The following is a 25,562-nucleotide window of genomic DNA, read 5'->3' on the forward strand; positions in this document are numbered from 1 at the left end:
AAGTGTTTTTACTTTCTACACATTTTTCTGACCGTGAACCTGTGATTCAGCGACAGAACACTGTAGTAGGTAAAATAACAAATCTCAGCTGGAGTCAATCACTCGTTTTTCTGAGACGTTTCATGTCTTCACCAAGAGCTTTTCTACATTTACAGTAAAACAATAGGAAAAGCTCTATTATAAAGAAAGCCTAAAGGTGTCAGGGTCGGGTGGTGGACACAAACGCAGGACGCCAGCGGATACGTATAACTCCAATTTAATCGACTATTCTCGTGAGAGTACAAACAAACGAAACGATCCTGTGACCATGACTGGGTTGACAAAGAATATATACAGTGACTAAAGTGGAAACAGGTGAAAACAATCAATGAGGTAAAGACAACGCGTGTAACTAGTGACCAGAACCGGAAGTGTCAAAATAAAACAGGAAGTGAATCAAAAACAATAACGGCCGCCCTGGCCCCTCCTGGTACCTAACAGTACCTCCTCCTCAAGGGGCGCCCCTGGGCGCACCACCAGGTTTGTGAGGGTGCCGCCGGTGGAACTCCCGGAGCATGTCCTTGTCCAGAATACGGGACGACGGTTCCCAGGACCGTTCTTCAGGCCCACACCCCTTCCAGTCCACCAAGTACTGGAAGCCCCGTCCTCTCCGTCTGACGTCCATTATGCACCGGAAGGTCCATGCGGGCTGACCGTCGATGATGCGAGGCGCCGGTGGTGGTTTGGGGGACGGATGCAGGGGACTCGTGATGTGTGGCTTAAGCTGAGACACGCGAAAAACTGGATGGATCCGCATGGTTTGTGGTAGGCGTAACTGGACCGCCACAGGGTTAATCACCCTCACCACCTCGAAAGGTCCGATGTACCTGGGGGAGAGCTTCCTCGACTCTGTCCGCAACTTGATATTAGCAGTGGAGAGGAGGAATGACTGACCTGGCGCGTAGGTGGGGGCTGGGCGGCGGTGCCGGTCAGCCAGCCTCTTGTTGAATGCGGAAGAGCGAAGCAGTGCGGCACGCGCCTCCCTCCAGACTCGTCTGCAGCGGCGGTAAAGGTGTTGGATGGACGGTACCGCCACCTCTGTCTCCTGCTCCGGGAACAAAGGAGGTTGATAACCCAGGGAGCACTCAAAAGGAGACATACCAGTAGCAGACGAGGTCATGGAGTTGTGGGCATACTCCACCCAGGGAAGCATGGAGCTCCAGGAGGTCTGGTGACGAGAGCAGATGCATCTGAGGGCCGCCTCAATGTCCTGATTGGTCCTCTCAGCCTGCCCGTTAGACTGAGGATGGAACCCTGAGGAGAGACTGGCAGTGGCACCGAAAGCTGCACAGAAGGACCTCCACACCTGGGAAATGAACTGTGGACCCCGGTCCGAGACCAGGTCCACCGGAATACCATGCAGCCGGAAAACATGATCAGTGATGAGTTTGGCAGTCTCCGCGTTCTAAGGCAGCTTCTGCAAGGCAACAAAGTGGGCTGCCTTCGAAAACCGGTCCACCACTGTCATGATGACCGTCCTGCCAGCTGAGGACGGCAGACCGGTGACGAAGTCCAGGGCAATGTGGGACCAAGGACGGCTCGGGACTGGTAAAGGGTGTAGGAGCCCATCAGGAAGTTGGTTGGTGGTCTTATTCTGGGCACAGACTGTGCAGGCAGAAACGAACTCCCGGGTGTCCCTTGCTAGACTGGGCCACCAGAACCGTTGGCGTAGAAATGAAATGGTCCTGCGGATCCCGGGGTGGCAGGTCAGGCGCGTAGCATGAGCCCACTGGAGAACCTGGCTGGGACAGGTCCTGGGAACAAAAAGTCTATTAGGCGGCCCCCCACCTGGGTCTGGGTCCTGCGCCTGAGCAGCCTTGATGTCCCTCTCCAACCGCCAAGTGAGGGCACCTAGAACGCAGGATGCCGGTATGACCGTTCTCGGTTGTTGATCCTTCACTATAAGTTCCTTCTGCCGAGAGAGGGCGTCAGGTTTTACATTCTTGGAGCCAGGACGGTAAGAAAAAACAAAATCAAAACGGGTGAAAAATAACGACCACCTCGCCTGCCTGGGATTCAACCGTTTAGCGGTCCGGATGTACGAGAGGTTCTTATGGTCGGTCCAGACCACAAACGGCTGAGTCGCCCCCTCCAACCAGTGTCTCCACTCCTCAAGAGCCAACTTAATCGCTAGAAGCTCCTTGTCCCCCACATCATAGTTCACCTCGGCCGGGTTAAGCCGGCAGGAGAAAAAGGCGCACGGATGGAGCTTGTCATCCGTGCCTGACCGCTGTGATAACACAGCCCCTACTCCAATATCAGAAGCGTTAACCTCCACGATGAACTGGTTGGAGGGATCTGGTTGGATCAGGACAGGCGCTGTGGTGGACAGATGCTTCAGCTTGACAAAAGCAGCCTCAGCGGCCTCCGTCCACTGAAAGGCAGAGGAGGTGGATGTCAGGCTCATGAGGGGTGCTGCGACAGAGCTAAAATTACGGATAAAGCGGCGTAGGAAGTTGGCAAACCCCAAAAACCGTTGTAACTGCTGACGGTTAACAGGGGTGGGCCATTCCACAACCGCCTTAACCTTGGCAGGATCGGTTCGTACCTCCCCACCCGCGATGACAAACCCCAAAAACGAAACACAAGGGGAGTGAAACTCACACTTCTCAGCCTTTACATACAGTTTGTTCTCGAGAAGCCGCTGGAGAACCAGACGAACATGCCGCCTATGCTCGCTGGAATCCTTAGAAAATATCAGGATATCATCCAGGTAGACAAAAATAAAGTGATGAACAAAATCCCGAAGCACATCATTAATGAATCCCTGAAACACTGCAGGGGCGTTAGACAGACCGAAAGGCATCACCAGATATTCATAGTGTCCGAGTGGGGTGTTGAACGCAGTCTTCCACTCGTCACCCTCCCTGATACGCACCAAATGGTAGGCGTTCCGCAGGTCCAGCTTGGTGAACACCCTGGCCTCCTGCAGTGACTCAAAAGCGGAGTTCATCAGAGGAAGGGGATACCGGTTCTTCACAGTAATGGCGTTTAACCCCCGATAATCGAAGCAGGGTCGTAACGACCCATCCTTCTTTCCGACAAAAAAGAACCCGGCCCCTACAGGCGACGAGGACGGCCTGATGAGTCCAGACCTGAGGGAATCAGCCACGTACCGCTCCATGGCCTCCCTCTCCGGTTTCGACAGGTTGTAGAGGTGGTTCTTGGGCAGCGTTGCGTCTGGCTGCAGTGTGATGGCACAGTCATAGGGCCTGTGAGGTGGAAGCGATAGAGCCCGATCCTGCGGCTGCCCCACTGGGACAGCGGGATCGGCCTCCGGATGTCGAGCTGAGCGCAAACAGGTCTCATGACAATAATCACTCCAGCGAGTGATGCGACCAGAGGGCCAGTCGATAACGGGGTTATGAGCCAAGAGCCAGGGAAACCCCAAAACTATAGGATTGAGAGATGACTTGAATACGTAAAACCAGGTGAACTTGTGATGATTACCTGAAATTATGAGATGGACTGGCTCAGTAATTTGGTTGACGGTGGAAACAATCTCACCATTAAGAGAGCTAACTAATAACGGACGGGGAAGCGACTCGGTGGCAAAACCCGCCTGTTTGGCCAGCTCGGCATCCATGAGGTTCTGCTCAGCCCCAGAGTCCAATAAGGCCCGAACGGGAACCCCCCCCAACCTTAAACATAATATGACCCTCCAGTATGCACGAGGCAGGACTAGAAATGGTGGGCGCTGGACCTCCACTCGTCAGTGTGCCCACACTTAATGACGAGCGGTGACTTTTTTGGCAGGCCCTGCAGAAATGACCTTGCTGACCGCAGTAAAGGCACTCACCTGCCGTCATCCGGCGTTTACGTTCAGCGGAGGATAGGCGCCCATGTCCCAAAAGCATAGGTTCGTCCGTCAGGGGCTCCGAAGGATCTGTGGGAGCAGCAGACAAAGCATGATGAAAGGAGCGTGAAGAGTCCACGAGGCGTCCCTCGAAACGGGGAACCTCCGCCCAACGTCCTTTTCTGCGATCCTGCAGGCGATTGTGATTGCGAGGGCTATCAGGGGCTCCAAGGACGATGGGATCTCCAATGGCGCGAGATGGTCCTTCATCTCCTCGGAAAGACCCTCCAGGAAAGCGTCCGTCAGCGCAGCGGGGTTCCAATCGCTCTCTGAACCGAGAGTCCGGAACTCTATGGCGTAATCAGCCACCCGCCGAGGCCCCTGTCGCAGCCGCATAAGCGCCCGGGCTGCCTCCCTCCCAGGCTTTGTGTGCTGGAAGACCTGGGTGAACGCCTCCAGGAAGGCAGGAAGAGATGTGCAGGTGGTGGCTCCATGTTGCCACTCTGCTGTGGCCCATGCTCCAGCTCTGTCCGTGAGGTGCGATATCATGAAGGCCACCTTGGACCGCTCCGTAGGGAACGCTGCGGCGTGTAGTTCGAAGTGCAGCTCACACTGCGTGATGAACGCCCTGCAATCCCCAGAGTCACCGGAGAACCTCTCTGGCCGGGCCAGCTGCACCACAGGAGCCGGAGAAGTCTGAAAAGGAGCCACAGGAGCCGGCGTGGAGGAGGAAGGATGAGGCGTGTGAGATGAAGAAGACGGCTGAACCTGCGTGGCCAGGAGGTCCAGGCGTTTGTGGAGTGCGGTTAACTGTTGCTCCTGGCGACCGGCCATCTCCAGCATCCCTCGACGCAGGTAATCAAGCTGTTCTGCTTGGAGCTGGATGATCCGCTCCTGGTTACCGGCATCAGCTCCAGAATGATCAGCGCCCGCTGTGTCCATTGTTGACAGGATCGTAATGTCAGGGTCGGGTGGTGGACACAAACGCAGGACACCAGCGGATACGTATAACTCCAATTTAATCGACTATTCTCGTGAGAGTACAAACAAACGAAACGATCCTGTGACCATGACTGGGTTGACAAAGAATATATACAGTGACTAAAGTGGAAACAGGTGAAAACAATCAATGAGGTAAAGACAACGAGTGTAACTAGTGACCAGAACCGGAAGTGTCAAAATAAAACAGGAAGTGAATCAAAAACAATAACGGCCGCCCTGGCCCCTCCTGGTACCTAACAAAAGGCCCCTCAGAGGTGTCACCTTATAATGCAACAGTTACCATCAGGTAAGCGATGGAGACCAATCATAGCCAGAACAGACGAAGAGTTTTTACCCAACAGCCTCAGCAGCCATGGATGTGAAACAAAAAAGTCAGATGTCACGTTGTTGGACTTTTCCATAACTACTGATTATGAGTGATGTTTGGGAATCGTACTTCTGTAATTATTCTTTTTTTGTGTTCTAAATGCATATGCATGTCTACATAGGTTACGTTCTGTGTTTTCCTGTCAGTCTGACATGATCTGATGTTGTCTTTTCCCTCTACAGAAACACTGCAAAGCGTCCTCCAACCTGATGGAGTCTCTCCCAGGAACCATCTCTACATACTGGAGGGCTGAGCTGCAGGAGGTGGACTTCTCTGACAACCGTCTGAAAGAGCTTCCCCTGTACCTGTTTGAGCTGGAGGTGGGTCCTCCAAGACTTCATTAGTTTCAGGCTGTAGTGACTCCTGATCTGCACAGACATCGTGTGTGAGCAGAGTTCTTCAGTGTTCACGTCCACCAACGCCGTGCGTAGAGCTTGGCTGGATGTGGATTTCATGCCTGTTGGCGGCTAAATCCGCTCTGAGGATTTTTGATGGTGATTCTCCAACTCACAGAAGAAAGTTTACATCAGTTTCTGCAAAGAGCTTCTAACCTCAGGGTGTCAGACTCCAGGCCTTGAGGGTCAGCATTGTGCTGGTCTTTCAGAAACCCAGCCCTACCTGTTCCTGATGACCTGGATCAGGTGTATTTTGCCAGCAAGAACCTAAAATGGTAGGTTAGAACAGACTCTGACCCTCGACCTCTAGAGTTTGGCACCTGTGTGTTTTTTATACACTCAAAAAACGTTCACTTTGAATGAACATAAAAAAATTATGGAAAGGATTTCCACATGATTAGATTGCGTTACTTGAACAAAAATGAATCATGTTGGTCCTACTTAATTTATTTAGGTTGGCTCAACTTAATGTATTTAGGTTGGGTCAACTTAATGTATTTAGGTTCAAACTAATAAATTTAAGTTGATTCAATTTAAATAGAGCAGTTGCACCCAACTTTAAATTGATATTGTTGCTCACTCTAAAAAGAAAAAAGTTGATCCAATTTAATTGAATCACTTCAATTGGTCACCTAAGTAAATTAAGTTTATTTAACTTGAATTTCTATTTATTTCTTTAATTTTATTTATTCATCTGTAATTGATATGTTGTTCCAAAGTTACAACCAATGGGTCTTTTAATTTTCACATCAAAGACATGAATTACCCAGCAAAGTCCCACATCACAAGACAGGAGCTCAATTACCGCGAACTCTGTGTTAAGTATTGGAACATTAACAGTTTGCCACACAAGGGGGTTGGTCTTCATCTTCTACCAAACTTTAACTCATGGTGCAAAAAAAAAATAAACATAACAGTTTAAATCACTAGTTAAAACAGAGTAAAACAGCTTGACAATAAAACCCGTGGACAAAAACTCACACTTAGACCACAATCTGCCCAGATAGACAAAGAAAATGGTATCCCACAATTCCTTGCGATTACTAATGCATCCAATTTAATGGTATCATGTTGGATCAACGTGATTGAAATTAGTAACTTTTAAATGGATTATTTTTATGTACAATCGACATGATTCATTCACGTAAGATTTACAAACATAAAATTTTCTGGTTGAAATGACAAGTTACTTTTTCGTTAACTTAATTGGCTGGTAATTTCCTTTTTTTGAGTGTAGTCATCGTCATACGGAGATGAAGGGTGAGCATTAGGAGTTCCAGAGGCCTAATGTCTTCCTCCTCTCCTCAGGCGCTCACCTCCTTGAGACTTGGTGGAAACCTGATCACAGCACTTCCTGCTGCCAGCAGCTGGAAGTGCACCCAGCTGAAAACTCTTGACTTATCCAGGAACCAGCTTGGCAGGTAGCTCACACGTGCAAACACATGTGCACAATCAAATGTTTAATTTATTTTAGTTTTGAGTGTTTATAAAAAGGTTAGGTTCTGACGGTCTTGCAGGAAAAAAACAGATTCAGGGTTTCCTTTATTGGAATGGTTCTGATCCAGTTCAGTTCAGATCCTTCTACTCCTGACTCATAATGTGAAGAGGTTCTGACTTCATGAGGTCCAGCATCAGGTTCAGGGGGACTTGATGTTCTGAGCTGGTTCTCCCTGAAGGATCCTTAGTTCATCTTTAGAAAAAGAGCGTTCTGGTGATGTTCCTGAGAAGAAAACTGTAGATCGCCCCTGAACTAATGATGCGCCGTTTGACTTCTCTCTTAGATCTGATGCGGGACCCAAAACCAGTAGACTTGCCTTCTTGACTGCCTGGAGCAGGAGAGAGGCTGACCCAGGTAGATGATGCTGTTAAATCGGATTGTCATATGGGAACCAGAACTCGTTCTTGTCCTTTTGAGAGCTTTTAAAAACTCTGGTTTTGTGTTCATAGGGAATCCTGTTGAGTTTCCCAGAATCCTGTGGAATTCCTTGGAAGTTCTGCTTTTGAATGACAACCAGCTAGACTCTGTCCCCCCTTCAGTGTGTGGTCTGCACAGCCTCAATGAGCTCTACTTGTCTGGGTGAGTCACAGGTTCAAACCCGGGCTGTGCGGCCAGCTCAGCATTTAAGCCTCTCAGATCCAGAAGTCCTGCATCTTCACAGAAGCCAAGCATGGTCTAGAATGAGGATTTTTTGTAAAAGTACCACAACAACAAGGTGGACTGATACTGTTTTGAGGTATGCAGAACAACCAGATCTGCACCAACCATGAGAAAACACCACCCAAAGGTCCAGGAAAAGATGTAAACCAGCCACACTATATTATTGCAATCCCTTTCTGGAAAGGTAGAATAGACGAATTATTCATCAACAGATGAACAACAGAACATAAACCTAAAAGGAGGTGGGGCCAAAATAAGCAGAAACCTGAAGACTACTGACTGTTGAGGTCAGCATGTGACTGTAAAAAATAAAAACCTTCTGAGTGTCATAAAACTCCGGTCTCCTCCAGCTATCAGTCATGATGGATTGATAGAAAACCAGGGACAAAGATCTTTACAGGTTGTAATTGACCTAGCAAAGTCTTGGTCTCCATCTAGGCTGCTGTTAACCCTGACCTTGTCCTCCAGGACTCTGGCTGCCCTAATGACCTTTTTCTGCTGATCTCTGAACAGCAATCCTGGCATCCGGGAGCTTCCATTGGAGCTGGGACAGCTCTCCAACCTTTGGCAGCTAGAGATTGACGACCTCAGCATCACCAACGTCCCAAAGGGGGTACAGGTGGAAGGTACAGTTTACAGTCTCTGCTGAAGGTCATGTCTTTCTTGGTGTGGTAAGAAGACCTGCTGTCTTGGTTCTTACATGCACTTTGAATCAGAGCCCTCGGCTGCACAACCTTCATGAAGGGTTTACATGCTTTACAATCTCCTTCGCACAATAACATAGATCTCATGATGTCACGACGACTAAAGACCAAAACATGACTCGTCTTTAGTCGTGTCTTGGTTCTTCAGTCACGGTTCAGTCTTTAGTCATGTTTTGGTCTTCAGTCGCATTTTGGTCATCAGTCACGTTTTGGTCTTCGGTCACGGTTTGGTCTTTAGTCATAGTTTGGTTTTTAGTCATGTTTTGGTCTTTAGTCACGGTTTGGTCTTCAGTCACGTTTTGGTCTTCAGTCAAGGTTCGTTCTTTCGTCAAGTTTTGGTCTTTAGTCAAGTTCTGGTCTTCCGTCACGGTTTGGTCTTTAGTCACGTTTTGGTCTTCAGTCACGTTTTGGTTTTCAGTCACGGTTTGGTCTTCCGTCACGGTTTGGTCTTCAGTCATGGTTTGGTCTTCAGTCATAGTTTTGTCTTTAGTCACGTTTTGGTCTTTAGTCACGTTTTGGTTTTCAGTCACGGTTTGGTCTTCCGTCACGGTTTTGTCTTCAGTCACGGTTTGGTCTTCCGTCACGGTTTGGTCTTCAGTCATGGTTTGGTCTTCAGTCATAATTTTGTCTTTAGTCACGTTTTGGTTTTCAGTCACGGTTTGGTCTTTAGTCATGTTTTGTTCTTTAGTCACGTTTTGGTTTTCAGTCACGGTTTGGTCTTCCGTCACGGTTTGGTCTTCAGTCATGGTTTGGTCTTTAGTCACGTTTTGGTCTTTAGTCACGTTTTGGTCTTTAGTCATGTTTTGTTCTTTAGTCATGTTTTGGTTTTCAGTCACGGTTTGGTCTTCCGTCACGGTTTGGTCTTCAGTCATGGTTTGGTCTTCAGTCATAGTTTTGTCTTTAGTCACGGTTTGGTCTTTAGTCACGTTTTGGTCTTTAGTCATGTTTTGTTCTTTGGTCATGTTTTGGTCTTTAGTCATGTGTTGGTCTTTAGTCATGTTTTGGTCTTTAGTCACGGTTTGGTCTTTAGTCACGTTTTGGTCTTTAGTCATGTTTTGTTCTTTGGTCATGTTTTGGTCTTTAGTCACGGTTTGGTCTTCAGTCAAGGTTCGTTCTTTCGTCAAGTTTTGGTCTTTAGTCAAGTTCTGGTCTTCCGTCACGGTTTGGTCTTTAGTCACGTTTTGGTCTTCAGTCACGTTTTGGTTTTCAGTCACGGTTTGGTCTTCCGTCACGGTTTGGTCTTCAGTCATGGTTTGGTCTTCAGTCATAGTTTTGTCTTTAGTCACGTTTTGGTCTTTAGTCACGTTTTGGTCTTTAGTCATGTTTTGTTCTTTGGTCATGTTTTGGTCTTTAGTCACGGTTTGGTCTTCAGTCAAGGTTCGTTCTTTCGTCAAGTTTTGGTCTTTAGTCAAGTTCTGGTCTTCCGTCACGGTTTGGTCTTTAGTCACGTTTTGGTCTTCAGTCACGTTTTGGTTTTCAGTCACGGTTTGGTCTTCCGTCACGGTTTGGTCTTCAGTCATGGTTTGGTCTTCAGTCATGGTTTGGTCTTCAGTCATAGTTTTGTCTTTAGTCACGGTTTGGTCTTTAGTCACGTTTTGGTCTTTAGTCATGTTTTGTTCTTTGGTCATGTTTTGGTCTTTAGTCATGTGTTGGTCTTTAGTCATGTTTTGGTCTTTAGTCACGGTTTGGTCTTTAGTCACGTTTTGGTCTTTAGTCATGTTTTGTTCTTTGGTCATGTTTTGGTCTTTAGTCACGTTTTGGTCTTCAGTCAAGGTTCGTTCTTTCGTCAAGTTTTGGTCTTTAGTCAAGTTCTGGTCTTCCGTCACGGTTTGGTCTTTAGTCACGTTTTGGTCTTCAGTCACGTTTTGGTTTTCAGTCACGGTTTGGTCTTCCGTCACGGTTTGGTCTTCAGTCATGGTTTGGTCTTCAGTCATAGTTTTGTCTTTAGTCACGTTTTGGTCTTTAGTCACGTTTTGGTTTTCAGTCACGGTTTGGTCTTCCGTCACGGTTTTGTCTTCAGTCACGGTTTGGTCTTCCGTCACGGTTTGGTCTTCAGTCATGGTTTGGTCTTCAGTCATAATTTTGTCTTTAGTCACGTTTTGGTTTTCAGTCACGGTTTGGTCTTTAGTCATGTTTTGTTCTTTAGTCACGTTTTGGTTTTCAGTCACGGTTTGGTCTTCCGTCACGGTTTGGTCTTCAGTCATGGTTTGGTCTTTAGTCACGTTTTGGTCTTTAGTCACGTTTTGGTCTTTAGTCATGTTTTGTTCTTTAGTCATGTTTTGGTTTTCAGTCACGGTTTGGTCTTCCGTCACGGTTTGGTCTTCAGTCATGGTTTGGTCTTCAGTCATAGTTTTGTCTTTAGTCACGGTTTGGTCTTTAGTCACGTTTTGGTCTTTAGTCATGTTTTGTTCTTTGGTCATGTTTTGGTCTTTAGTCATGTGTTGGTCTTTAGTCATGTTTTGGTCTTTAGTCACGGTTTGGTCTTTAGTCACGTTTTGGTCTTTAGTCATGTTTTGTTCTTTGGTCATGTTTTGGTCTTTAGTCACGTTTTGGTCTTTAGTCACGTTTTGGTCTTTAGTCACGTTTTGGTCTTTAGTCAAGGTTTGGTTTTCCGTCACGGTTTGGTCTTCAGTAATGGTTTGGTCTTTAGTCACATTTTGGTCTTTCGTCACGGTTTGGTCTTTAGTCACTATTTGGTTTTCAGTCACGGTTTGGTCTTTAGTCACTATTCGGTTTTCAGTCACGGTTTGGTCTTCCGTCACGGTTTGGTCTTTAGTCACGTTTTGGTATTTAGTCACGTTTTGGTCTTCAGTCATGGTTTGGTCTTTAGTCATAGTTTTGTCTTTAGTCACGTTTTGGTATTTAGTCACGTTTTGGTCTTCAGTCATGGTTTGGTCTTTAGTCATAGTTTTGTCTTTAGTCACGTTTTGGTATTTAGTCACGTTTTGGTCTTCAGTCATGGTTTGGTCTTTAGTCATAGTTTTGTCTTTAGTCACGTTTTGGTATTTAGTCACGTTTTGGTCTTCAGTCATAGTTTTGTCTTTAGTCACGTTTTGGTCTTCAGTCATGGTTTGGTCTTTAGTCAAGGTTTGGTCTTCAGTCACGGTTTGGTCTTTAGTCACATTTTGGTCTTCCGTCACGGTTTGGCCTCTAGTCACGTTTTGGTCTTTAGTCATGTTTTGCTCTTCAGTCATGTTTTGGGTGTTTTGTCACGGTTTGGTCTTCAGTCACGTTTTAGTCTTTATTCATGTTCTGCTTTTCTCTATCACCTGGGGCCTCATTTCTAAACGTTGCATACGCACAAAAGAAGGCGTACGCCACTCTCTACGCAATAGTTGAGATTTATAAAAAGCAAACTTGACGGGAAAATGTGCGGTCCTTCACGCAAGCTCTGACCCAGGCGTACGCACAAAAACGGGTGAAATGAGAAACGGCGACACCGTCCGCAGATGGAAGAAACACGTGAAAGTGAAAATGACAATACTGCCTCTCATTTATAACATGAAGACTTCACAAAGAAAGTCTTACAATTAACAGCTACACCAACACCCGTTTGATCGATCAGCAGTGAAACAAACAAAAAAAATCAAACGAAAATTACAACAGAAATTCAAATGAACACTTATTTGCAGAAAGAAAAGTGAAATATGTTCTGCAATATTGGCATGTTGTGCAATTCATCCTCATTGATAATATAGTTAACAGAACGAAATAATGTACAAAACTGATATTCTCGTTAATGTGTCCGTCTGGCGGAGCAGATAGGTGCCGGTGTGCGGACGGACGGACAGATATATTAATTGTCCACTGGGGAAAGTTGTTTTCAGAGCAAAACATTTCTTCATAAGCTATGGAATTATGGTATTCATGCATATGCCTTTAGTTTGTTTTATTTTTGATAAAACAATGTATGGCGTATGTCTCAACCATTCAGAAAGCAACAAGAAATTACATTTGCGCTGATCAATTTCCCATTTCCACGTGGATTATTACCGACATCTGTAGCTTGTCAGATGTAATTAAATGGAGGGAAATAAAATGCCCCATCACAATGCGTAATGACGCACAATGGCTGATCTAGCGCTCTTAGAAGATGTGGCAAATGGAAGAATTCGGAGTGAACGCATCTTTAGACAGCAAGAAGACTTGCTGGCAAACGAGGACGAGTGGCTGATGAGCCGGTTCTGACTTCCTCCAGCCGTCCTCTTGGAGCTTTTGGGGGGTGTGTCACCCGGTGCATCTGGCGCGTCGGTGTTCCCCCACGCCTCAGTCACCACTCCACTTAAAAGGGATTCCCCAACAATAGCCGCCAGTCTCTCATCAGGAGGGGTCAGCCCCTTTTGCCTCGACTTTGATGTCCGACCATTTCTTCTTTATTTCGGCTACGGTCCGAGGTTGTGAGGCTACAGCATTTTCGGCGTCTGCCACCGTCTGCCACTCACGTGTCTTTTTGGCATTAGTAATGCCCACACCGTACCCTCCAAACAACACTTTTCTCCTCTTTTCCACCTCGCCAACGATAACTTCTACTTCACATTTAGTGAAGTTACGTTTTTTTGATTTCCTCTCGGTGTTTGCCATGGTTTCCCAATCAATGAATATTCATTTGTGGGCGTTTCACAGACTATTTATGGGCAACTATGGGCGTGTCATGAAGCCGCAAAAGCTGCGCTGCATTTAGAATTGGTTGTGATTTATTAAGGGAAAGATGCGTAGGATGTGCGTGCGCACGGTTTTATAAATCCGAATATTTCTGTGCGTACGCACGTCCTATGTTTCATCCGTACGCCACTTCTGACGCAAATCCTACGCAAAATTTTAGAAATGAGGCCCCTGGTTTAGTGATTAGTTTTCCCTACCTGACGTCTGCTAGTTCTTTCCAGTTTATTGAAATTTTTAAAAGTTTTTTAGCCCTTAGCGATCCCACCTCAAAGGAGACAAACAGCCCTCACCTTTTCTCCTAGAAAACATGGGTGGTCCAAGTTGTTTCCCACTTCAGTTGAGACTTTCTAAGAGCCATAAGCTGTCAGTGGGGTCTCACCTCCAATTAAGGTGTTTTTAGATTGGAACAACTGTAGCTTCTGGTTTAAGTTCCTTTGAGAATCATAGTTTTTCGGGTCCAACAGGTCCTGCATCAGTGTTGGCTTTCCTCCGGGCCCAGAACCGGAGAGCAGAACCTTGCCAACAGTTGAAGATGCTTGTGGTTGGACCAGCCAGGCAGGGCAAAACCGCTCTGATTCAGGCTCTACTCAGCGGCAAGGTTTCCCCCTTTACCCATGCAGAACACAGCGTGACGACCTTCACCTGGGAGACTGAAAGGGGTGGTGCTGGAAAAGCCAATGTAAGTAAAACTCAAGTATATGGATGTATATACTGTAAATATAAATTTATGTGTATATGAATACAAGCATTTTTTTAATTTTCCAGTCAGCATCTAACTTCATTAGGTCTGAAAAAACTTTGAATATTTGTGCTGTCTTAATATAAGATAAGACTATTTATCCCATGATGGGGAAATTCTTTTGTCTACAGCAGTAAAGTGACATTCAAACAGTGCAACAATATAACAGAAGAACATCTTTAAATTACATGACAACTAAGTAAAAAAATAAAATTCATATAAAAATACACACCAAGCAACGATGCCAGTTATAAAAATTTTATTTGTATAGCCCAAATTCACAACAACAGTCGTCTCGATGGGCTTCGTATCGGTAATTGAAAAGTTACACATAAAATCAAAAGGAACATGAATACATAGAATTCAATGGGATAATACTAAAACTTTAACTAAACAGACTAAACTAAACTGGCATCCCTGCCCTTAGACCCCCCTTCGCAGTAAGGAAAAACTCCTAAAAAAAAACGGATTCCGGATAAAACTAAAAAACCTCAGGGGTGCCCACATGAAGGAGGGATCCTCCCCCAGGACGGACAGGCGATATCCAGAATTCATAGAAAAGAATTAACTCATCTAACTCTACAACTAAATGTTTAAAGTCCAGCAGACGAGCTTCATCCAGATGGAGTTGGGGGGATAGCCGGGGGCGCGAGTTGAGCCGGAGAAAGGATCCACAGCCAGGTGTAGGAGCAGTTGAAAGTGAGACAATAAGACTGTCCAAAGAGGATTTTTTTCAGTCTAACTTTGAATGTAGAAACTGAGTCGGCCTCTCTTCCATGAGCTGGGAGCTTATTCCATAAAACAGGGGCTTGGTGGCTAAACGCTCTACCTCCAACTGTACTTTTACTAATTCTAGGAACCACAAGCAGTCCTGCATTTAGTGAGTGAAGTGTTCTAGAGGTTCAAGAGGAGGTCATTAATTGTCATCCAGGTCTTGATGTCTCTGATGCAGGCATTAAGTTTCTCTATATTGTCATTCTGGTCAGGTTTATTGGATAAATACAACTGTGTATCATCTGCATAACAGTGAAAATTAATGCTGTTTCCTGATCATGTTTCCTAGGGGTAGCATATAAAGCATAAACAGAATGGGTCCTAAAACTGAGCCCTGTGGGACTCCATAGTTAACTGGAGTGCACTGAGAGGAATGTCCATTTACATTAACAAACTGGTACCTATCTGATAAATAGAATTTAAACTACTGAAGGGCAGATCCTCTGATCCCCATGTCCTGCTCTAGTCTATGGAGTAAAATACTTTGGTCGATAGTGTCAAAGGCAGCACTGAGGTCTAACAGGACCAGAATAGAGAGTAGTTCCTTTTCTGAGGCCAATAACAAGTCAGAGACTCTAACTAGTGCAGTTTCCGTGCTGTGGGGGGGTCTAAACCCCGACTGAAAGTCTTCAAAGAGGCTGTTGTCCTGTAGGTGGCAGTAAAGCTGCTTAACTACAACTCTTTCTAGGATTTTAGAAATAAAGGGCAGGTTTGATATCGGTCTATAGTTGGCCAAGATGCTAGGATCCAAACTGGGCTTTTTCCGAAGAGGTTTAACAACTGCATATTTAATAGACAGTGGCACGTAACCCGTTTCCAGAGAGGTATTTATCATCGTTAATATGGAATCATTAATTAGGGGGAAGGTTTCTTTAAAAAGCTGTAACACTCAGCATTAAATGAGAGTATTTACAAAATTAATTAGGGTTCTACTTTCTGTCTTAAATGTATGTGTTTGTTTCTTTTTCTCAATTTATATCAAACAACTTCAACACGACACACTGATGATTCCCAGTTACGTTGTTACTTTTGAAATATACATATATACAAAAAAAAAACCTTTGTTGATACCACCACCCAATTACACCCAGTCTTTAAATTATTTACACAGAGTTCTTTAAAGTTTGTTTGGCGTCTTTAGTCTCTCAGGACAAAGCAGTCTCAAACATTTGTAGGGCCTGTGACGATCCGGCCCGGTGCAGATGGACAACGGCTTCTTAGCAGATTCGTTAATTGATATTGTAACACTTTCCAATAAAAGGGAAGACCTTTTGAAGGTTGGCAGAAAGATCCAGTATATCCGTCAGCTTGTATCCAGAAAACAATCCGTCTGTTAGTAATACATTCCTGGAGCGGCAGTGTTCGCGTCACACGTAAAGTTTGTCTCTCCTCCCTTCCCCTTTGGCTCCGTCTTCCCCTCTTTTTTGCTGCCAGCTGTATTCAGCCATACACATGAGTGACCGGAAGTCACCGGGAGGAAGTCTCTTGGCGTCCATATTTGTCAACAAAACGTAATCCAAAACCATATACATACAAATCAAACCATTATAATGTGCTCACCTGGAGACTTAACAATGAAATACTGGACCATTAATATTAGTTGCTAATTTGAAAAGCATTTACTGTTTTTATCCCAACAACGATATGACAATCCTATATTTGTGCTACAAAGTCTAGTGTGAATTGGGTCTAACAGACAAGTTGAGGATTTGGAGGACGTAATAATTGATGTTATTGATCCACAGCAGTGAAGCAGTCTAATGTTACAGAGGTTTCTATGGAGGCCTCCATTTCTACCGCTTCAGCCTGTTCTGGGCTGATAGTAGGAATAACTTGATTCAACTTATGTCTAATATTTGAGATTTTACTATCGAAAAATGTAAGAAAATCATCAGAGCTGAGAGAAACAGGAACATGTGGTTCTACTGAGCTCTGACTGCGAGTTAATTTAGCTATAGTGCTAAAAAGAAATCTTGGATTGTTTCCATTCTCTGATATTAAGGTTGAATAGTACTGGCTTCTAGCTCTACGCAGAGCTTTTTTATAATTTAATAGGCTATGTTTCCAGATATTCAGAGACTGCTCTGAACCGGTGCAACGCCATTCTCTTTCCAACTTACGGGTTTCTTGTTTAAGAGAGTTTCAGCGTTAAACCACGGTGCTACTCGGTTTTGTCTGACGAACTTAGGTTTCAAGGGGGCAACAACATTGAGTGTACTCCTGAGGGCTTGTAAGGCATCATTAACAAAGTGGTCATTTATACTAGGACTGATACTATGGGAGCTGGTCTCAGAGTATTTTCTCAGAATATCACTAAGTACTGGCTGAACTGTGTGTTTAAACTCAGACACAGAACGGTCAGTTAAGGTTCTTCTAAGCTGTTTCTTATTCACTGGGGCAGAAGGATGTTCCAGTGTAAGCTGGAAGGTAATCAGAAAGTGATCAGAAATGATGGGGTTAAGAGGAAGGACACTCAGCTGGCTGATCTCTATCCCATGGGTTAGAACAAGGTCCAGGGTGTGCTTATGACAGTGAGTGGGTTCATTCACACTTTGGGTGAAACCAACATCATCTAATAAAGCTGCAAAAGCCTTTCCTAGACAGTCACTGGGGTCATCAACATGAATATTAAAATCCCCTAATATTATAGTTTGATCAGAATCTAAGACAATAGTCGATAGGAAGTCGGAAAACTCAGTTAATAATTCTGAACACGGGCCGGGGGGGGGATAAATAATTATCAATAAAACAGGTTTTCGAGTTTTCCTGTTTGGGTGATTTATAGACAATATGATGTTTTCAAATGAATTATAAGCATTTTTAACTTTAGGGCTGAGAAGTAAGCTAGACTGTGATATTACTGCCAAACCACCTCCTTTCCCTGAAATCCTGGATTTCTGATAGTTAGCATAAGTGTGTGTGTGTGGGGGGGGGGGGGGTTGCTTCATTCAGTCTAACATGGTCATCCTGTTGTAGCCAAGTTTCTGTTAAGGCTAGTAGACTAAGTTTGTTTTCATTAATTAACTCATTGACCTAAAAGGGACTTAGAGGAAATGGATTGAATGTTAATGTTACGTCCCGGGGGGGGGGGGGGGGGGGGGGGGGGGCAACAGCGCAACCATGAAATAAAACAAGAAGCCAAGAATGATGTATATATATAGTTTATAGTAATGAAGGATTCAGGCTGCTACAAACCATTACCTGTGGGGGAGGTCGTGATGTTTGGGTCGTGCCAAATAAACAAGCACAATATAACAAAACCAGGCCTTACTCCGCACCTAAACCTATAAATCAAAAGGAACAACAAAAGACTACCTACCTAGTCTAAATAAAAACATAAAAAACATTACAAGAAATGGCACCAACCCCTTACCTGGTGTGTCTAACAAAGTTCAGCCTGCGTGTGAAAATGTATGGGGCCCCAGACTTGCCTGATCACAACCTCCCACCACGTACTTGAGTAAAACAGCCTAGTCAGAAGCATGCAGCGGGTTGTTTGCCAAAGAGAGTCAGGATCATAGTGAGAGTCAGCCAGTAACAGTTCACCAGACTCTCTGCCGGGCCCAACTCCCAGGTGTGCTTAATAGACTCCGGCTTCCTGGTAGAGGAGCACCACATGACCAGCAGGCGGCCAGTCACAGCTGAGGAAGCAGCAGTCCCAGGTGAACATCATTAGGAAATCAACTGAAGTGACAAACAAGATGAGAGCAAAGCAGAGGGCTGTGCCCGTACCAGTTTAATTAAACACATTTAATGACATCATAATTCTGCTTGTGGGCACTGCTGTCTGTCACTTTAAGGTTTCTGTGTCTCACTCCTTTCACTTGTCTTTCAGGACATAAGCTAAAGCTAGGAACTGCTTGACTTTCCCTGCATGGGTTTTGCACCAGGACTAAGGGAGGCTCAGAGTAGAGTTTTACACTGCCTCTCTGCGCCCGGGTCTCATCTCTGGGTTGTCAGGTTGACAGACTAAGGCTAGCAGAAATGTTTCTAGAAAGAAGAGCGGCACCGTCCCGAGTGGGATGGACGCCGTCTCTCCGCATGAGACCGGGCTTCCCCCAAAACGCGCTCCAATTATCCACAAAACCAACGCCGTTGTCTGGGCACCATCTTGAAAGCCAGCGGTTAAATGATGAAAAGCGGTTGTACTTTTCATCACTGACTAAGTTCGGCAGGGGACCAGAGAAAATTACAGTCTCTGTCTCTGGCTCTGCTAAGAAAGCCAGAAAACGTCAAATGTGCTCTTTGCAGAGTTTAGTACCTGCATTCGTGTAAACTTAACTCTGTGTTGTAGCCTCTACTGATTTAACTGGAAGTTAGTTGGTGCACATTGTAGCACCTCTAAAAGTGTGATGTGATGGTCTTTGTTCGAGTCTTGAAATGTTCAGGCAGATATTTAAAAGTAGGTGGGTGCTTCAGCACTCAGAAGTCCTGCTGGTTCTGACTTGCTTTTATGCTCATGCTTCCAGAAGGACCTGTTGGAGTTCAGCGTGTGGGACCTGGGTGGTGCAGCCAGTACCAGTACAGTTAACCAGTGCTTTTTCACGGACAAGTCTCTGTATGTGGTGGTCTGGAATCTGGCTTTAGGAGAAGAAGCGGTGGCCAACCTGCAGACCTGGCTTTTAAACATAGAGGTGAGCCCCATCTCCTCCTGTCCTATAGGAATGTCTGCAGACCCAAACTGGGGCACTATAATTGCCCAATAAAAGATGAACGTGTAGCTGGAGCAGTTTGCCACCATGTCATGATGTTCTGCTGACACTCCATGTGTTTGTAGGCGAGAGCCCCCAACTCTTCAGTGCTGGTCGTAGGAACTCATCTGGATCTTGTTGAGATAAAGTTTCGCACAGAGAGACTGGCAACGCTCAGAGCTCACGTCCTGGCTTTGTGCCGCTCCCCTTCGGGAGCTCGAGCTGCAGGTTATCCAGACATCTCCTTGAATCACCTACAGTAAGTCTAGACCTGTGGAAATGTTTTGTCCTGAACTCTGCTTCCTGACCCTTCGATCAGCCTGATGGTTTACCCTGAAGAATAGCAAGTGACGCTATGACCCACTGATGCAGGTCTTAGTTCACTAACTTTGAAACTTCTTTAGCAGGACTGATGTTTGACTGTTCTTAGCAGTGGTGACCTTCTGTGTCTGCCTGTGACCACAGATTTGATAAATCTCACTGCCCGCAGTTTCAAATCTAAGCTGTCAGCCACTTTGACTAGAGTCCCTCTGCTAACCCCAGTCATTCTGAGCGATTCATTGATTTATTTGAACATTTTATGCTATTCTGGTTCCCCATGCCTGACAGTACAAACAGCCTATAGATAGGCCCCAGTTTGAGCACTAAAAAAAACGGTTTTTAAAAACAAACAAAAGATAAATCCAAAAAAAGAGGCCTGAAATCAGGCTACCAATTTGAAAAACATGTCCAAGACCTTCAATCTGAGTTTCTAGACCCATAATGTCAGGAGTGAGCAATCCTGATTAGTTTTCTGTTTTCTGAGCCATTTTTTAAAGCCTAGAGATACAAATCCCAGTCCTTCTCACTTGGCAACCAGAACAAAAAACAACACTCTGACTGCTCAGGGTTGGAAGGGTTAGGGTTAGGGTTTCTTGGTCATCAGAGCGGTTGTGTTCTTCTTCTCAGCTTGATATCACCTGAGGGATTAGAAACTGGACCTTCTGTCCTGTGGTTAAGGTCAGCGTCACCCTCCTGCCCAGACTGGGGTGGGGGGCACAGTAAGGACAATCTGGGACACGAGGGCAGAGCGATTTGAAGCAAACAAGCAGCAAAACTCAGAATTTATGTTGATTAGATTTGGTAGATTTTAGTTCGACTATCCTACTACTCAGCTATGCATGTGTCTGTGCACGTGTTTTTGCATGTGTGATTGCACGTACGTGTGTGTGCATGCATGTTTCTATGTGTGTGTTTGTGCATGTGTGTGCACGTGTCTGTGTGTTCTTAGTGAGGTGTCCTGTAAGACGTCGGAAGGTGTCAATGCTCTGAAGATGCTGATCCAGCAGGTGGCGCTCTCCATGAAGGACAGCAGCTCAGTCTATGGGAGGAAGCTGGTGGGCCGGCTGGTAAGTCCGCTCCACAGCGACCCGACTTTCTCTGGGCTCGGCCTGAGTGCCACTGGCTACATCAGAACTCAGACGCTTTTTCATCCCCTGCTTCCAGATTCCAAAGAGCTACCTGATTCTTCAGAAGGCGGTGAGGGAAGAGAAGCAACGGCGGGACGCTGACAGGCAGGTCCAGTACCTGACCGAGGCTCAGCTTGATGCTCTTATGAAACAGAACTCGGACAGTGACATCACAGACTACGAAGACCACCAAACCGGTACTTTCTGATTTGTTGGCAACATCCAGTGAAGCTAGAAGAAATAGCAGTTTCTCCAGAGCTCACCATAAGTCCAGACTGAGCCTGGAGTAGCAAAGAATCCAGCGATAACCGAAAGCAGCCTGTAGCTGAAAGCCCAGTACCAGATCCTACAGGACCTTCAGATGAAAACTCTGGAGAACCGTCTCCAAGAGGGAGCATTCAGGCTGGAGGCCAGAGCTGCCGCAGGCGTAGATTTGGCGTCTCCAGCATCACTGTCGTCTTCTATGCTTTGTTTCTCATACAGCTATTAGCTTTCTGATTGAAACGGGAACCATGCTGCACTTTCCTGACACCAGCCGCGGTCTGTGCACGCTGTACTTCCTGTGTCCGGTGTGGCTATCCGATTGCCTGGTCAAGCTGTTCCACTCTGTGACCAAGAACGGTGTGATTGGAGCCGAAGACCTGAGGGTGAGGAAGTGCTGTCTTTGTCCTAGTCCTGATGCTGATGGGACTCTGACCTGAACACCAATGTGTGCAGGAGCTGCTGGAGGAGATAGGCTTCACCCCACCCACAGAGGAACAGTTCATTCAGTTTCTGGCAAAGTTTGAAATTGCACTTCCGGTCGCCAATAGCTGGTAAGACACTCCTCCTCATCAGGCGGGCGCCTGGTAACCACATGAGCCGGTCTGAGCTCCTCGTCACGTCTGTTCTGGGGCAGCTGCACTGCTTAAGGGCGCCAAACTAGTCCAGTCTCCTCCCACTCACTAACATCCTCCTCCACCTTTCATCTGACTGGTCCTTTGCCCCGCCTCAGTCCCGTGTGGGGTGGACTCCGTCCGTCTCCTCCGCTGCCTGTTTAAAGTGGTCCTCATAACTTTGTCACTGTGATATTTATTGGTTCAGTTCAGGAAAATATTATCCTGTTTTAGCACAAAACATACATTTACTGACAGATATAAGAACTAGGGATGTCCCGATCTGATCACCAGATTAGAAATCAGCCTGATTACGTGGTTTCAGATTTGATCAGGATAATTATTGATCATTTTCATCAGCGCTGTGTATTTCAGTCTTGTAGTTTCAAATAAATGTCCTCGTAGACATCTGCATCTTATAAACCACAGGTGTCAAGGGCCGGTGTCCGGCATGTTTTCCAACCAACCGGCCATTGAAGCTCCCTATTGGCTAAACACACCTGATCCAGGTGTTAAAAAGCAGATGAGGCAGGATTCCTGGAAAACCAGCAGGAGGTCGCCCCTTTAGGCCTGGAGTTTGACACCGCTGTCATAAACGGATCACAACATTTCAGGAGTTTAAGCGGGAGGTAACGGTTAACAAAAACAGCCGGTAAAGTTCACAGACTCGGACTTGAGGGCTCAAAAGCTCTTAATAGACATTTAAACTGACAGCAAGTCTCTCCTGCTTTTTGTCCTCACACAAACAATGACGTACAAAGATATTTAAAAGAAGATGATCGTATTTTGTTACTTTTTAACGAGAACGGTGCCGACAGAGAGGCGCTGCAGGAGCAGGGAGAGGGGGATTAATGTAAAAATGAAATAAATCAATTATCTCTCAAAAACAGCAAAACTGTGAGAGGGCTCCATTGATGTGATCTAGTAATGAAAGATCGTTGTTTATTCATTTTTATTTAAAAATCACAATATTACAACAATAGTCGTCTGAATGGGCTTCAAACCGCTAACTGTATAATAAACATGAAATCCCAGAGTTCAATAGGTAGTGGCTAAACCAAACTGGACATCTCTGCCGTTAGACCTGTCTCGTGCTTTTGCTAGGACTGCAGTGCATTATGGGATGTCTCCGGCCTGTAGTGACAAACATTGCAGTTAACTGACAGTGATGTGGTTTCCTGCAGCTACCTGCTCCCTCATCTCCTGCCTCTAAAGCCAGCTATGGATCTTCAGCACTTCCAGCAGCAGACCGCCAACAGTCTGCAGCGCCTTTTCAAAATGAGCTTCATTCCTGCTGGTTTTTGGGAGCGCTTCATAGCCAGGATGCTCATTAGCCTTACTGACATGGATCTGCAGGTTTGTGAAGGTTCAGATCCTCCTGTTTGCTGGGAGCTTCACCTTCATGCTCTTTGGCTTGTGTTCGTCAGTCAAACAGCACCAGCAGCCAGTATCATAGAAGCTCAGCCATATACAGCTTTGCTGCGGGAAAACAGAGAAGTCGCTGCAGCACCTTTCGAGTGCGGCGCAACCACACCATCTACTGGAAGGAGGGGCTTCTAGTCACCTTTAATGGTGGCTACCTCAGGTGAGGTCTCTGCTGGATCCAGTCTGAGCAGGGGACTGTTGTCAGCATGTTGGTTCTCTGTGGTGACGTGGACCATACTGCTACTTTCATCTTTGCAGTGTTGAGGCGTCATATGTGAACTGGAAGAAAACCAAGAGTGGAGGTATTAAGATCATCTGCCAGTCAGAGGCCAGAGATTTCTCAGCCATGGCTTTCGTCACGGACCATGTGACCTCCCTGATTGAGCAGTGGTTTCCTGGTCAGTGTTGCCTTTACTGTGGGATGTTTGGCTGCGTACAGCTCAGCCACTAGTTCTTCCTCTCTGGTGGCTTGTTCAGCAGCCCGTGGTGTTCAAAACTGGACCTTCAGGTCAATGCTTCCGGGGTCACAGAGCTCTGACCTTTCCTCAATACTCTACCAGCTTTGACAGGCACAGAGAGTGACGGCAGCCTCCTGGTGGAGCAGTACGTCCCATGCTCGTTCTGCGTCTCCCCCTGCCAGGAGAAATGGGAGAAGGGCCAAGCCTTCAGCCCCCCCCAGCTTGAAAAGCAAGGGGGGCATGAACAACACGTTCATTACTTTAATATCGAGGACTGTGTTCTGGCTGCAGTGGAAGAGGACCACATCGTCTGTCCTCGGCACCCGGAAAACCCAGTTCCTCTGCAGGAGCTGGTTCCAGAACTCTTCATGACCGACTTCCCTTCACGGTAAAGTCCAAAGGCCGGTTCAGTCACATGATCCTGTGTACTCTTTCCCTCTTAGTGCTGTCACAATGTTGCACGGAACTTTAATGGTTAAGGATAATTCCACGCACTTCTGAGGTAGGGGTGATGCTGTCGTACGGCGTCCACACAAACTACACTCTAATTGTCTCAGTCCTCATTTCTATCAGTCAGGCTGCCGTGAGGAGCGTGCACGCATTATGTGAACAGCACTAACGGGCTCTTGTACAGTCTGCAGGATTTTGGGGGGGGTGACATAATGATAAAAATGCCTGTGTCTCACCTACTTCCCTTGAGCTGCATTCATACCAAACACAATTCCTGCATCTGGGCGTTCAGCCTCAGTGTTAAATCAGTACAGACGAGGTCAGAGGTCAGAGGTCCTGTGGCGTAATCTGAGCGGCAGGTGACGTGGTGACCCCTCAGCAGTACGATTTGAGCGGCGCGGCATGTCCAGAGTAAAACAAAACTGAACTTGGACGAGGTTGCCACTTAAACCAATCAGGGACTCAGCTTTGGGCACGTGACATGTTCAGTGTCTCCATCAGCAGGTGGAGTCCAAATCCAATGAGGAGATTGATCCGAGTGTTCTTGCCTGAACTTCCTTCCATCCTTAAAGAAATGTCTCTGAGGGTGGGGGGCAGTTCACGTCCAAACAGCCCCTCTGGGAGGCATTTCTGACTTCCTGCAGAGAAACTCCAAAAGGTTCAATGGCTGCCAGAATGAGGAAGCTGCTCCATAGGAGCTCCTCTGTTCACATGGAACTGGAGCCATGAAGACGGTTTGGATGGAAAAGCTTTAGATTTCAGGACAAATGACCTCCGAATGCAGCAAATCCAACAAATGAGCATTTCAGTTCTTTACAGTCTGTCAAATGTTGTGGAACTCTGATGGAATAATGTGGAACAGAGACTTTGAAGCTTTTAGTGTAGAAAGAAATGCTGTTCTCTTTAGGAGCTTTGTTCTAGAACATTCCACTGAAACTCTAATGGTTGGTGACTTGAAACTGATGTCATTGGAGGATTTACACAATCAGAGAAAATGTCACAATCATCTGGAACACGCTGTAAACCGGATCTCTCAACACCTTCTGGGTTTTCCCTGCATTGTTGATAAAACAGACACAGACACCACCCTGTGTAGCAATCAGGCTAAAAGCATCTGACAGTAGCTCCTCCCACACGCGACTGGGGCATTAAGCTTATGAGCACCATTTTTGATAGGCATCCATCAAGGAATTTGCTGCAATTCGAATGAGAGGCGGCCGACACTAATTTGATGTGCGCATGGTGTTCGTTCACTCCAGACGTGAGCTTTACTTCCCCTTACGTACTGTAGACGTTTTCACTACGACCAGCACGTAAAATGTGCAGGAACATTTTCCTTCTACGGGTTTACTGGGCGGTCTTTGACCTTAATATTTCATGCAGGTCACCTGCCCTGTACAGCTTTGACCATTTTCACCTGCAGGACGGTTGGGACTAAGGCTTTACATCATCATCTTTTGTCCACATCCTTATGTGTCATCTAAACCTATCATCGTCGAATGCCTATCAATGACAGTTGAATCCATCATTATATAACTATCAATAAACCTGACCGTTTCCAGGGAAACCTTTAGCACAT

The 25,562-nt window shown here is 46.0% G+C and overlaps 1 protein-coding gene across 11 annotated transcripts in view; it reads left to right on the forward strand.

Moving 5' to 3' along the window:
- Window positions 1-25,562, forward strand: part of lrrk1 (leucine-rich repeat kinase 1) — a 66,395-nt gene that overhangs the window by 27,670 nt on the left and 13,163 nt on the right. For all 11 annotated transcript variants that reach the window (XM_078944850.1, XM_078944845.1, XM_078944846.1 and 8 more), the window contains 16 exons: window positions 5,387-5,524; window positions 6,908-7,020; window positions 7,381-7,451; window positions 7,547-7,676; window positions 8,271-8,383; window positions 13,588-13,802; window positions 19,106-19,270; window positions 19,414-19,586; window positions 20,598-20,715; window positions 20,813-20,972; window positions 21,259-21,422; window positions 21,493-21,590; window positions 22,835-23,006; window positions 23,078-23,235; window positions 23,334-23,473; window positions 23,636-23,921. In XM_078944850.1, the coding sequence (XP_078800976.1) occupies window positions 5,387-5,524; window positions 6,908-7,020; window positions 7,381-7,451; window positions 7,547-7,676; window positions 8,271-8,383; window positions 13,588-13,802; window positions 19,106-19,270; window positions 19,414-19,586; window positions 20,598-20,715; window positions 20,813-20,972; window positions 21,259-21,422; window positions 21,493-21,590; window positions 22,835-23,006; window positions 23,078-23,235; window positions 23,334-23,473; window positions 23,636-23,921 (2,414 nt within the window). The remainder of the gene's footprint in view (window positions 1-5,386; window positions 5,525-6,907; window positions 7,021-7,380; window positions 7,452-7,546; window positions 7,677-8,270; window positions 8,384-13,587; window positions 13,803-19,105; window positions 19,271-19,413; window positions 19,587-20,597; window positions 20,716-20,812; window positions 20,973-21,258; window positions 21,423-21,492; window positions 21,591-22,834; window positions 23,007-23,077; window positions 23,236-23,333; window positions 23,474-23,635; window positions 23,922-25,562) is intronic.

Source organism: Oryzias latipes, chromosome 3, assembly GCF_053564925.1.
Source record: "Oryzias latipes strain Hd-rR chromosome 3, Olatipes_Hd-rR_3.1".
NCBI lineage: Eukaryota > Metazoa > Chordata > Actinopteri > Beloniformes > Adrianichthyidae > Oryzias > Oryzias latipes.